This window comes from Oncorhynchus mykiss, chromosome 16 (genome assembly GCF_057628025.1).
Source record: "Oncorhynchus mykiss isolate SJ-2025 chromosome 16, ASM5762802v1, whole genome shotgun sequence".
NCBI lineage: Eukaryota > Metazoa > Chordata > Actinopteri > Salmoniformes > Salmonidae > Oncorhynchus > Oncorhynchus mykiss.
The window spans coordinates 23918741-23932968 of record NC_143037.1 but is presented as its reverse complement, the minus strand read 5'-3'; the positions used below and the strand labels follow the sequence as shown (position 1 = coordinate 23932968).

Sequence of the window (14228 nt, the reverse complement as noted above, 5' to 3'; positions counted from 1 at the left end):
TAAAAGCGCAGAGAGCATCATGAAGAACAAGAAACACACCAGGCAGGTCCGAGATACTGTTGTGAAGAAGTTTAAAGCCGGATTTGGATACAAAAAGATTTCCCAAGCTTTAAACATCCCAAGGAGCACTGTGCAAGAGATAATATTGAAATGGAAGGAGTATCAGACCACTGCAAATCTACCAAGACCTGGCCGTCCCTCTAAACTTTCAGCTCATACAAGGAGAAGACTGATCAGAGATGCAGCCAAGAGGCCCATGATCACTCTGGATGAACTGCAGAGATCTACAGCTGAGGTGGGAGACTCTGTCCATAGGACAACAATCAGTCGTATATTGCACAAATCTGGCCTTTATGGAAGAGTGGCAAGAAGAAAGCCATTTCTTAAAGATATCCATAAAAAAGTGTCGTTTAAAGTTTGCCACAAGCCACCTGGGAGACACACCAAACATGTGGAAGAAGGTGCTCTGGTCAGATGAAACCAAAATTGAACTTTTTGGCAACAATGCAACACAGCTCATCACCCTGACCACACCATCCCCACTGTCAAACATGGTGGTGGCAGCATCATGGTTTGGGCCTGCTTTTCTTCAGCAGGGACAGGGAAGATGGTTAAAATTGATGGGAAGATGGATGGAGCCAAATACAGGACCATTCTGGAAGAAAACCTGATGGAGTCTGCAAAAGACCTGAGACTGAGACGGAGATTTGTCTTCCAACAAGACAATGATTCAAAACAAAAACCAAAATCTACAATGGAATGGTTCAAAAATAAACATATCCAGGTGTTAGAATGGCCAAGTCAAAGTCCAGACCTGAATCCAATCGAGAATCTGTGGAAAGAACTGAAAACTGCTGTTCACAAATGCTCTCCATCCAACCTCACTGAGCTCGAGCTGTTTTGCAAGGAGGAATGGGAAAAAATGTCAGTCTCTCGATGTGCAAAACTGATAGAGACATACCCCAAGCGACTTAAAGCTGTAATCGCAGCAAAAGGTGGCGCTACAAAGTATTAACTTAAAGGGGCTGAATAATTTTGCACGCCCAATTTTTCAGTTTTTGATTTGTTAAAAAAGTTTGAAATATCCAATAAATGTCATTCCACTTCATGATTGTGTCCCACTTGTTGTTGATTCTTCACAAAAAAAATACAGTTTTATATCTTTATGTTTGAAGCCTGAAATGTGGCAAAAGGTCGCAAAGTTCAAGGGGGCCGAATACTTTCGCAAGGCACTGTAAGTGCTTTGAGAGTAGAGGACTCGCTGAAAGGTGCTGTACCTGATGAAGGCTGGTGAGATGTTGGCCACCATCTCTTGCAGGAACCCTCTGGCTTTCCGCCTCACCTTGCTGACCGCTTTATGTTCCACCCCAGCCTCGGTGGCCGCAGGATCCAACTCAGTGGCCACCTCCACAATTGCACTCTCCACCCTGGGACAGACAAGTACTGTCAGAGACAAGCATTCTTCTGATTCTTCTTCTACTGGAAAATCAAAAGCTAATGGAGGTTTGAAAGGCATTATATTCAAGAGTTTCAAGGGAGCTATGCTCAGGATGACAGTTTCAAGGGTACCGTTCATGGGAAATTACTGTTATAAAACGCACTGTTAAACTCATGAGAGTTGTCTGCTTTGTCTCTTTGGCTGTGCACCAATACATGATCTCCTTTCCGTCACGACCTCTGATATAAATACATTAGAGATGAAACCAAGGGCTGGTTTGTCTTCAAGTCTATGAAGTCAGTTCAAAAGGAGATGAGGAAGTCATTTACTGAATAATCATGGTCCATCATCTCTTCTTCCAAATCCCTGCTGGTTCCCTTCATCCTCCCCTCTCCATCCCTCCCCCTGTGTCTCTCTGTGATACCTGCTGTTGTTGAGTACATTGTCCACCACGTTGCGAGCGAACATGTCCTTCTGGACGTCCCTCTCCAGAACAAACAGCACATAGCTGAGCCTGCGGGCCAGCCAGCCACGGTGTCTGCAAGACCACAGGGAACACTTGTCACATACTCTGCATACACAGTAACCACAACAATCAGAGTGCACCCAATCACAAGTATATACTATTAACATAGTTACCGTAGCCTTACAGAAACAAATTTAAACAAAATGATTACATTGTAACAGCTGTAGTCCACCAAAGCAAAGGATCAACTTGGGTGGAATTTAAATGTTTACATTATCTTGTACAGTAATTTGGTTACAGTGAAACACTTGTCATTATTTAAAATTTTAGAAAAGCAATTTCACAACCCTACCACCACCAAAATCCACCTGTCATAAGACTCCTTTTGTCAAACATACAAGTTAGTGTTTTGTTGACATGAACATATACACATTTGTCCTGTTTTTTTTGTAAGGCACAAGGTAGCCACCTCCAACTTTGGGACCACTGAGGTCAGTCACCGGATAGGAGTGGCTGGTGTCCGTTGACAGTCAATTATTCATCCTTAAGTTTTCCACTGTTTCACAGGGACACCCTGAGCTTCATAGACAAGTGGCGAGTACGTGTCGTTTGAAGTACAGCATATCTACTACACTGTACCAGGTGTCAAACCTGCGTGCTTGAAATAAACGTTGAATGTCGGCACAACATGTTGAACAGCGTTTGAATACACCGCCACATGAAAAAGGTCTATTAAAAGAGAAACGACCGACCAATGACTTAAAGTGCTGTGGTGGGGCTTACCTGGTGTGTGTCTCGTTGATGTAAATAACGTTGCGCAGTCCTAGAGAAGGAATGCTCGAGTTGAAGAGTCTCGCCTGGAAGAAAACAGAGGAGCTCTGTCAGGTAAATCTATTGCAAGCTGGGACACAGAAACGTATGCATAAGTTAATGCGCTGGGGTTCTACGAAATCGAATATCACCAACAGAGGTTTGGCTCTACCTAAAATGGAGGATGGGGCAGATTGGGGAGAATCAGCCATAGAATCTATTCAGTGGAATACTTTTTCCGTCCTCCAGGTGGAATTAATTAGTCCCTTCCTGTTTCAGTCTTTTTCTTATGTTTGGTGTAAAGAATATATAGGCACCAAACAGAAGAAAACCTGGTGTCAGCAATTTATATCTTGTATTATTTTGAACTTAACATGAATTGGGGGTATTAAGAGTACTATATAGGTAGAGAACATTGCTATATCATTAACAAAATACTTTATTGATTAATCAAAGCCCTAATGAACACAACCAAGCAATACTCAGGATCACCGGGCAGGGGTTTGAGTAAGTCAGCGGCTAGAGTAAACTAAACCACGGCTCAATTCACCTGACTTTGCGGTGTGCAAGAATGGCAGCAGCGGCCCACGAATGGCCTCTTTCTGTTCAGCAAGCCCTCCTTCCACGTGCTGGTCACACAGCGCAGGACAGACGGACTGGAACTGCGGTCCTGGACACAGACACTTCAGTTCAGTTTGCGCCATTGTTCAAAACAACAAAAGAATAGGAAATATAGGAAATACATAGATTTTAGATAGATTTTAGATAGATTTTAGCGCCGTGTTGGTCTTTCACACCCACACAAATTCTCAACCAACAGCAATTCTCCTCGCTATCGGTGGTCAAGTCTTTCTTAGTGTTTCCTCTACCATTACTGAGCAAGACAGTCCTCCCTAAATGAGCACCAACTCACCTAAAATAAAAATCCCAGCAACTAAAAAAAAAAAAACACACACGGGGAACCACATCACTACTTCATCATTCAATCCCATCTTACTGAGTCATCGTTAGGCTGCTTCCAGCGGCTGCCTCCCTGGTCGGCTCCATTGACCTGGAGCAGGCTGTCTGGCCCAATCGTGACGGCCACTTCCATCTCCTCCCTTTATATCACACACCAGCTAGGAATCTGTGGGACCGAGAGACACTCACAATCACAGATCAACACAAATGCCATCAAGAGGTCCCCATAGTCATGACCGAGCTCCAAGCCATATGGCGCTTACATACCTAACAGAGCAGGCCAAACAATTAAGGGGGTTTGATGATAGAATTGGGGTTGTGTCAAATTTTAAAAAAAATGTCCATTTCAGAGTGTAGTTATTTTTTAATTCAATTGCACAGCTAGCAGGAGACAGTTTTCTGGACCACACATGATCATGGCAGAGTTTGAAACAAATCCCCACTGGATTGAGACAAACTGTCATGATATAATTCTGCCAGGGGAGGCATAAGTTAACATTAAATTGAGGAGGTTTTTGGGACAGCCTTTCCATCTACCATTATCATCGCACACCGCACACATACAGACGGGCGTTCCTGTGTCATTGCCTCTTCAGAAAGTTGCAGGAAATACAAGTTACTGATGCATTCTGCTCATGTCTTATGATAAACTTGGGCAAATAAATGTTCTAATTAGTTGAATACATTTAATTGATTCCCTGCTAAGTTTAAAAAAATATATAAATTGTTGAATTCTGTTTTATTGTCCGATTTCTGCAATTACGTCTGCGTCGCAGGTTTTATAAGGGCCCTAGAGTTGGGACTGGGAATGACAGAATTGGGGGTGAGAGTGACCTCTCCAGCTACTCAAAATAGATCATGGGGCATCACCACTGGCACGTGGCAAAAAGAGTGGAGATATTTTTTTCCCAGCCCGAGTTCTTTCCTTCACGTCCTTCATGACCTACGTATGTATTACCACCTGAACCCAATTTGCTGACCTGTGGGCGAGAGCCTTTTCCCCCTTCGGTGTCAGGTTATAGGCTACCCACACCCACCCACCCCAAATGACAGACACAAATACACACAGACCCACACACACACGTAAAAATACACGCAGATAAACCCATGTATAAACGAATAAGTTAACCTCTATATAGAGTCATACATTCACATAACCACACGTTGCCTTCGAGTCAAATTTTCCTATGCTATAGCATACAATATTTGACATACAGCAGAATTTTAAAAGGGACCAAATAGTTTGGGTTTGCTTTGTTCTTTTTTTGCCATGGAAAAAAAGTGATACTGGTATCGTCCCAGCCTTAGTAAGCATAACCGAGCTGGCTGTTTCAGAGTCGAAGGGAAAACTGGGCATTTGGAGTGTTCACACACCATCTCAGAGGGATATTTGAGGCAGAAGTGTGCGACCAGACCGAACCCACCCCGTCCACCCAAGACACCTCAAATTATTATTATTATTATTTTTTAAATCAACAAAACTGCAAAGAATTCCAGTATACCTAGCCCATCCCTAAAGTTTAAGTGAAAGATGGAAAATGTATGGCATTTATGGTAGCCGGGCAGGTTGAGCCTGCTCTGTGGTTGACCAGTTAAGGTGTTCAACAACAAAAAACACCTAACAGCCTTACATAGGTGCTACAAATGTTTTATTTTACCTGCTACACTGAAGCATAACTTGTCAGTGTGAGCAGAGCACTACCAACCAGGCCTAGGCATTCGATAAGTATTCAGACACCTTTACTTTTTCCATCCTGCTACGTTACAGCCTTATTCTAAAAAGGATTTCAAAAATAAATTCAATCTACAGACAATACCCCATGAATACAAAGCAAAAACAGGTTAAGAAATGTTTGCAAATGTATTCAATTAAAACAGAAATATTTTTACGTAACTATTCAGACCCTTTGCTATAGGACTAGAAATTGAGATTACAAGTTGTACAGTCTCCCTGTGGTTAAATTCAATTGATTGGACATGATTTGGAAAGGCACACCTGTCTATATAAAAACGGTCCCTCACTTGACAGTGCATGTCAGAGCAAAAACCAATGCCATGAGATTGAAGGAATTGTCCATAGAGCTCCGAGACAGGATTGTGTCGAAGCACATCTGGGGAAGGGTACCAAAACATTTCTGCAGCATTGACGGTCCCCAAGAAGACAGTGGCCTCCATTCTTAAATGGAAGAAGTTTGTAACCACCAAGACTCTTCCTAAAGCTGGCCACCCAGCCAACCTGAGCAATCAGGGAGAAGGGCCTTGGTCAGGGAGGTGCCCAAGAACTCGATGGTCAGCCTGACAGAGCTCCAGAGTTTGTGTGGAGACTGGAGAACCTTCCAGAAGGACAACCATCTATACAGTACTCCACCAATCAGGCCTTTATGATAGAGTGGCCAGACTGAAGCCAATCCTCACTTACTGTGTGTTGAAAACAAAAACCTGAAGGTAATTTTACGCTACAGCAGCGCAGGCCTCTCGTGGAGCCGGCATGCTCACGCCCAGGTTTCATTTTAATGAATAGGAGTCTCAAAACTGAAGAACTCTTTCTCACATTTTCAGGCAAGTGACTTATCTTCACGCAACCCCCCCAAAAATACTGCTGACTTGTCTGATGGGCAAGTGCCTTTCAGACTAATGCCAATCCCTGGATAGCTTAACACGTTTTACCGGTGAAACGTTCATAAAGCATCTGCACGCCAATTACCAACCACCATGTTTTGTTTCAATCAATCAAAGCATACATTTGCCCTAATGACGTGAGCTGCTGAGTTTGGGCCACGAGAGAAAAATGCAAGCAGACATTGATTCAGTTTTGATCTGATGAAAATACAACAGAACAGACCATGTCTCACACCAGACAAAGCCCTCCAATCACCATGGGGTGTGTGAGAACAGGAATGGAGAAGCAGCGACGGGGGCCAGAGCCTGTGTGTGTGTGTGTGTAAAGTAGCACCTGCGCCTGATTGTTCAGCTATCGGGAAGAGGGGTCCCCGACACTCCAGATTTATGGAGGGGCATGGCAGAGGCAGGGTCCACCAAACCCACAGGGCTGTGTGTGTGTGTTGTGCTTGTGTGCACGCATGTGGCGCTGCTGCTCTGTGTTTTTGAACAACACTGACAGAGATGGCCTAACTAGGCTAGGCCCATCATCAAGTTTTATTATAATGTTCGAGCCCTGAATGCGGATTAGCTGAAAGCCGTGGTATCAGACCATATACCACAGGTATGACAAAACATTTATTTTTACTGTTCTAATTATGTTGTTAACGAGATTATAATATCAGTAAAGGCACCTCGGGGGTTTGTGATATGGCCAATATATCACGATTAAGGGCTGTAACCAGGCACTCTGCATTGCGAAGTACATAGTAACAGCCTTGGTATATTAGCCATGTACAGTGCCTTGCGAAAGTATTCGGCCCCCTTGAACTTTGCGACCTTTTTCCACATTTCAGGCTTCAAACATAAGGATATAAAACTGTTTTTTTTTGTGAAGAATCAACAACAAGTGGGACACAATCATGAAGTGGAATGACATTTATTGGATATTTCAAACTTTTTTAACAAATCAAAAACTGAAAAATTGGGCGTGCAAAATTATTCAGCCCCTTTACTTTCAGTGCAGCAAACTCTCTCCAGAAGTTCAGTGAGGATCTCTGAATGATCCAATGTTGACCTAAATGACTAATGATGATAAATACAATCCACCTGTGTGTAATCAAGTCTCCGTATAAATGCACCTGCACTGTGATAGTCTCAGAGGTCCGTTAAAAGCGCAGAGAGCATCATGAAGAACAAGGAACACACCAGGCAGGTCCGAGATACTGTTGTGAAGAAGTTTAAAGCCGGATTTGGATACAAAAAGATTTCCCAAGCTTTAAACATCCCAAGGAGCACTGTGCAAGCGATAATATTGAAATGGAAGGAGTATCAGACCACTGCAAATCTACCAAGACCTGGCCGTCCCTCTAAACTTTCAGCTCATACAAGGAGAAGACTGATCAGAGATGCAGCCAAGAGGCCCATGATCACTCTGGATGAACTGCAGAGATCTACAGCTGAGATGGGAGACTCTGTCCATAGGACAACAATCAGTCGTATATTGCACAAATCTGGCCTTTATGGAAGAGTGGCAAGAAGAAAGGCATTTCTTAAAGATATCCATAAAAAGTGTTGGTTAAAGTTTGCCACAAGCCACCTGGGAGACACACCAAACATGTGGAAGAAGGTGCTCTGGTCAGATGAAACCAAAATTGAACTTTTTGGCAACAATGCAAAACGTTATGTTTGGCGTAAAAGCAACACAGCTGAACACACCATCCCCACTGTCAAACATGGTGGTGGCAGCATCATGGTTTGGGCCTGCTTTTCTTCAGCAGGGACAGGGAAGATGGTTAAAATTGATGGGAAGATGGATGGAGCCAAATACAGGACCATTCTGGAAGAAAACCTGATGGAGTCTGCAAAAGACCTGAGACTGGGACGGAGATTTGTCTTCCAACAAGACAATGATCCAAAACATAAAGCAAAATCTACAATGGAATGGTTCAAAAATAAACATATCCAGGTGTTAGAATGGCCAAGTCAAAGTCCAGACCTGAATCCAATCGAGAATCTGTGGAAAGAACTGAAAACTGCTGTTCACAAATGCTCTCCATCCAACCTCACTGAGCTTGAGCTGTTTTGCAAGGAGGAATGGGAAAAAATGTCAGTCTCTCGATGTGCAAAACTGATAGAGACATACCCCAAGCGACTTACAGCTGTAATCGCAGCAAAAGGTGGCGCTACAAAGTATTAACTTAAGGGGGCTGAATAGTTTTGCACGCCCAATTTTTCAGTTTTGGATTTTTTTTTAAAGTTTGAAATATCCAATAAATGTCGTTCCACTTCATGATTGTGTCCCACTTGTTGTTGATTCTTCACAAAAAAATACAGTTTTATATCTTTATGTTTGAAGCCTGAAATGTGGCAAAAGGTCGCAAAGTTCAAGGGGGCCGAATACTTTCGCAAGGCACTGTACCACACCCCTGCATGCCTTATCGCTGAATATAGCCTTGCCATTAGTGATAAAAAAAATAAAACAGTTACATATATCGATACTTTGACTCCAAGTATCGATTTGCAAAAATCGCGCAAACTGTAAATCACATGTCTTGAGGCTGCATTTATTTTAGCTGGGGATTTTAACAAAGCAAATGCGATGAAAAACTCTGCTGAAGTTCTGTCAGACTGCAGTAGAGGTCGACCGATTATGATACTTCAATGCCGATACCGATTATTGGAGGACCAAAAAAAGCCGATACCGATTAATCGGCCAATTTTTATAACACATACATACAAGTGTTGGAGAAGTAAAAGTGCAATATGTGCCATGTAAAAAAAGCTAATGTTTAAGTTCCTTGCTCAGAACATATGAAATCATGAATCTTCAATATTCCCAGGTAAGATGTTTTAGGTTGTAGTTGTTGAAATGCGGAACCGTTCCATATTTTATCTAACAGGTGGCATCGCTAAGTCTAATTATTGCTGTTACATTGCACAACCTTCAATGTTATGTCATAATTATGTACAATTCTGGCAAATGAATTACGGTCTTTGTTAGGACGAAATTCATGTTAGCAGGCAATATTAGCTAAATATGCAGATTTAAAAATATATAATTGTGTATTGATTTTAAGAAAGGCATTGATTGATGTTTATGGTTAGGTACACATTGGTGCAACGACAGTACTTTTTTTGCGAATGCGCTTGTTAAAAATCACCCATTTGGCGAAGTAGGCTGTGATTCAATGATAAATTAACAGGCACCAAATCAATTATATGCAACGCAGGACAAGCTAGATAAACTAGTAATATCGTCAACCATGTGTAGTTAACTAGTGATTGTTAACATTATTTGTGTTAAGATAAGTTTAATGCTAGCTAGCACCTTACCTTGGCTCCTTGCTGCACTCGCATAACAGGTAGTCAGCCTGCCACGCAGTCTCCTCATGGAATGCAATGTAATCAGCCATAATTGTCAAAAAAAATGCTGATTACCGATTGTTATGAAAACTTGAAATCAGCCCTAATTAAATTGGGCATTCCGATTAAAATCAGTCACTCTCTAGACTGCAGTACACTCGACCACTGCTACTCCTACAAGGCCCTCCCACGCCCTCCTTTCGGCAAATATGACCACGACTGCATTTTGCTCCTCCCTTCCTAGATGCAGAAACTCAAACAGGAAGTACCCATGCTAAGGACTATTCAATGCTGGTCTGACCAATCGGAATTCACGCTTCAAGTTTGTTTTGATCACGCAGACTGGGATATATGTTCCGGGTAGCTTCAAAGAATAATAGCGACAATTACACTGAAATGGTTTACCAGGGAGTGTATAGGAGATATTGTACCAACTGACTATTAAATCCTACCATAACCAGAAACCATGGATAGATGGTAGTATTTGCGCAAAACTGAAAGCGCGAACCACTGCATTTACCATGGTAAGGTGACTGGGATTATGGCCAAATACAAACAGTGTTGTTATTCCCTTCGTAAGGTAATCAAACAGGCAAAACGGCAGTACAGAGACAAAGAAGTTTCAAGTTTCAAGACGTATGTGGCAGGGTCTACAGACAATTTACGGACACCTGGCTTCCGGACAAGCTAAATACCTTCTTCACCCGCTATGAGGATAGCAGTGCCACCAGAGAAGAGCCTTCTCCGTGGCTAGTGTGAGTAAGACCTTTAAGTGTCCCACAAGGGTGAGTGCTCAGCCTCCTCCTGTACGCCCTGTTCACCCATGACTGCGTGGCCATGCACGCTTCCAACTCAATCATCAAGTCTGCAGACAACAGTTGTAGGCTTGATTACCAACAATGAGACAGCCTACATGGAGGTGAGGACTAGGAGTGTGGTGCCAGGAAAACAACCTCACACTCAACGTCAGCAAAAGGAGATGATCGTGGACTTCAGGAAAGCCCCAATCCACATTGACAGGACCGCAGTGGAGAAGGTGGAAAGCTTAAAGTTCTTTGGCGTACAAGTCACTAACAAACTGAAAATGGCTGAAGATATTTGGCATGGCACCTAAAAATTAGAGGTCGACCGATTTTTCAACACCGATACCGATTATTGGAGGACAAAAAAAGCCTATACCGATTAAATTGCCCGATTTTTTTAAATGTATTGTTAATAATGACAATTACAACAATACTGAATGAACACTTATTTTAACTTAATATAATACATCAATAAAATCAATTTAGCCTCAAGTTAATAATGAAACATGTTCAATTTAGTTTAAATAATGCAAAAACAAAGTGTTGGAGAAGTAAAAGTGCAATATGTGCCATGTAAGAAAGCTAACGTTTAAGTTCCTTGCTCAGAACATGAGAACATATGAAAGCTGGTGGTTCCTTTTAACATGAGTATTCAATATTCCCAGGTAAGAAGTTTTAGGTTGTAGTTATTATAGGAATTTTAGGACTATTTCTCTCTATACCATTTGTATTTCATATACTATTGACTATTGGATGTTCTTATAGACACTTTAGTATTACCAGTGTAACAGTATAGCTTCCGTCCCTCTCCTCGCTCCTCCCTGGGCTCGAACCAGGAACACAACGACAACAGCCACCATCAAAGCAGCGTTACCCATGCAGAGCAAGGGGAACAACTACTCCAAGTCTCAGAGCGAGTGACGTTTGAAACGCTATTAGCGCACACCCCGCTAACGAGCCTAATGTCAGGAGTTGATAGGCTTAAAGTCATAAACAGCAGAGCTGCTGGCAAAACGCACTAAAGTGCTGTTTGAATGCATGCTTACGAGCCTGCTGCTGCCTATCAAATCATAGACTTAGTTATAACATAATAACACACAGAAATACGAGCCTTAGGTCATTAATATGGTCGAATCCGGAAACTATCATCTCGAAAACAAGACATTTCACTGAAAGAATAAACACGGAAACGTTCCGTATTTTATCTAATGGGTGGCATCCATCAGTCTAAATATTCCTGTTACATTGCACAACCTTGAATGTTATGTCATAATTACGTAAAATTCTGGCAAATTAGTTCGCAATGAGCCAAGCGGCCCAAACTGTTGCATATACCCTGAATCTGCATGCAATGAACGCAAGAGAAGTGACCCAATTTCACCTGGTTAATATTGCCTGCTAACCTGGATTTCTTTTAGCTAAATATGCAGGTTTAAAAATATATACTTCTGTGTATTGATTTTAAGAAAGGCATTGGTGTTTATGGTTAGGTACACGTTGGAGCAACGACAGTCCTTTTTCACGAATGCGCACTGCATCGATTATATGCAACGCAGGACACGCTAGATAAACTAGTAATATCAACCATGTGTAGTTATAACTAGTGATTATGATGGATTAAGTTTAATGCTAGCTAGCAACTTACCTTGGCTTCTTACTGCATTTGCGTAACAGGCGGGCTCCTCGTGAGGCAGGTGGTTAGAGCGGTGGACTAGTTAACCATAAGGTTGCAAGATTGAATCCCTGAGCTGACAAGGTAAAAATCTGTCTTTCTGCCCCTGAACAAGGCAGTTCCTAGGCCATCATTGAAAATAAGAATGTGTTCTTAACTGACTTGCCTAGTTAAATAAAGGATTAAAAAATATATTTCGGCAAAATCGGCATAAAAAATGACCGATTTCCGATTGTTATGAAAACTTGAAATCGGCCATTCCGATTAATCAGTTGACCTCTCCCTAAAATCCTCACACTTTTACAGACGCACAAGTGAGAGCATCCTGTCGGGCTGCATCACCGCTTGGTACGGCAACTGCACCGCCAGCGACTGCAACTGCACCGCCAGCGACTGCAACTAAATAAAGGTAGTTCTGTTTTGTATTTTCAATATATTTGCAAACATTTCTAAAAACCTGCTTTCGCTTTGCCATTATGGGGTATTGTGTGTAGATTGATAACATTTATTTTTCCCTTATCAATTTTAGACTACGGCTGTAACAAAACATGGAAAAAGTAAAGGGGTCTGATGCACTGTACCGGCACCTAAGTATCATGAGGTCCCTGGCAATTCCATGCCCTACTAGCCATAATGAGAATATCCTTTGTTGACCCTTGAAATATCCCCTTCCAAATCTCTACAATACTGGGATGATGACTTGGCAGTCTACTGCTGTTGGGCAAGGTCTTCCCTATGACGACATTACATTATCTAATCAATAAATACATATGGCCGGTCCAGAAATCACAAAAAAAAAAAAAAATCACTCTGCTTTGAGTTCAAATTCAGTGGGATGTCTCATCTGATCCAAGGTCATAAATGGGGGAGAACAGGCGATTGCTTCGATATGGAATCGCCTAACCCGGTGTTTTGGTTAACCCCAAAACACAATTGCTCTTCCAGCTGCGTTGCAATAAATGTGTTGTTTTCTTGCTGCACAGAAAATGTTATTTACTTAACCCAAACCCCGGGACCCCTGTTGTGTTTACTTTCAAAAATGGCTCTTTGTTTAACAGAACATATGGACAGAAAATCTAGCTCGTCTTTTCCTCTAAAATTGAGCAAAAAAGGGAGTTTCCCTATTCCAAGTGAGCTCAGCGAAAATACAACAGCGCACAATGAGAATACAATCTCCTCCAATCTGATACGCGCGTCTGTAGCCAAAGTTCGTGTTACCACATTGCCCAGGCAGACTGGAAAGAGGAACTTTGCACTAAACAAAGAGCAACATATTCTGTACTATTGCCTTTCCCTGTAGTCCTGCAGTCAAATGAACCCACTCACTGTAACATAGCAGCAAGCCAACCTTGGGGTGACATGAGATGCAGTATCATAAAAGCCCATCGTCAGGACTTTTAGCTGGAGTCATCAACGGAACAGTGTTTGTCCTCACAAAAGCCCTTATTGCTGTAAGTAAGCCGGAAGCTTAACTTTCTGGAAGAAAGGAAAGCATACGTATAACAAGCATTAGGTTCGTTGCTACCAACCTATTTACAATGATTTATCGTTATTCAGAAACGTAGGTCTGGCACAAAGCTATGGGACCGGGTGGAATTGAAGTCAAGTGAACCTTTCTTTTCCCCCTCTCCTTCCTTCGCTTTTCCTTTCCCTCCGTCGCTCCCTTTGTCCCTCTGTTTTTGATGTAGGTCAATGGCAAGTCTCAGTCTGGCTGAGTGACATGTAGACTATTCTTCTGATCATTCCATTTCTTATGTTTGGCAGTTCATGCCAAGTCAATATAATAACGGTTTCAATTGAGGCTGATTCATTGGCTTGAAATACGCTTCTGATACCGAAGCAGAAAGGCTACTACAGTTCAACAAGCCTATTACTAAAATTAACCTGGATACAGTATAAATCCATGGGCAATATATTAGCTCAACATTCACTGTGGTAGGCTTATGCTAATCACTGTGCATTGACAAACAAGAAAACGAGTATACACACACAAAACTTAATTTGTGGACAGATAGCTTGGGGAGGAATTCCTAATGTAATTAATCGGAAAATCACGCCATGGGTAGTGCCTTCCAGTTTAGAACTAGGTCACCATCAGACGCTGAGAGAATCTCT

The 14228-nt window shown here is 42.1% G+C and overlaps 1 protein-coding gene across 2 annotated transcripts in view; it reads right to left on the bottom strand.

Annotated features, from left to right (window-relative positions):
• The window catches only part of gpam (glycerol-3-phosphate acyltransferase, mitochondrial), a 45862-nt gene that overhangs the window by 29411 nt on the left and 2223 nt on the right, over positions 1 to 14228 (bottom strand). The window contains exons 1-6 of one of the 2 annotated variants that reach the window (XM_036946572.2): positions 13440 to 13589; positions 3712 to 3840; positions 3265 to 3384; positions 2688 to 2761; positions 1863 to 1976; positions 1278 to 1427 (exon numbers count right to left, since the gene is read on the bottom strand). In XM_036946572.2, the coding sequence (XP_036802467.1) occupies positions 1278 to 1427; positions 1863 to 1976; positions 2688 to 2761; positions 3265 to 3384; positions 3712 to 3807 (554 nt within the window). In that variant the 5' untranslated portion in view covers positions 3808 to 3840; positions 13440 to 13589. Of the gene's footprint in view, positions 1 to 1277; positions 1428 to 1862; positions 1977 to 2687; positions 2762 to 3264; positions 3385 to 3711; positions 3841 to 13439; positions 13590 to 14228 lie in introns of those variants that run through there. The other variant, XM_021565307.3, reaches the window with a different exon arrangement.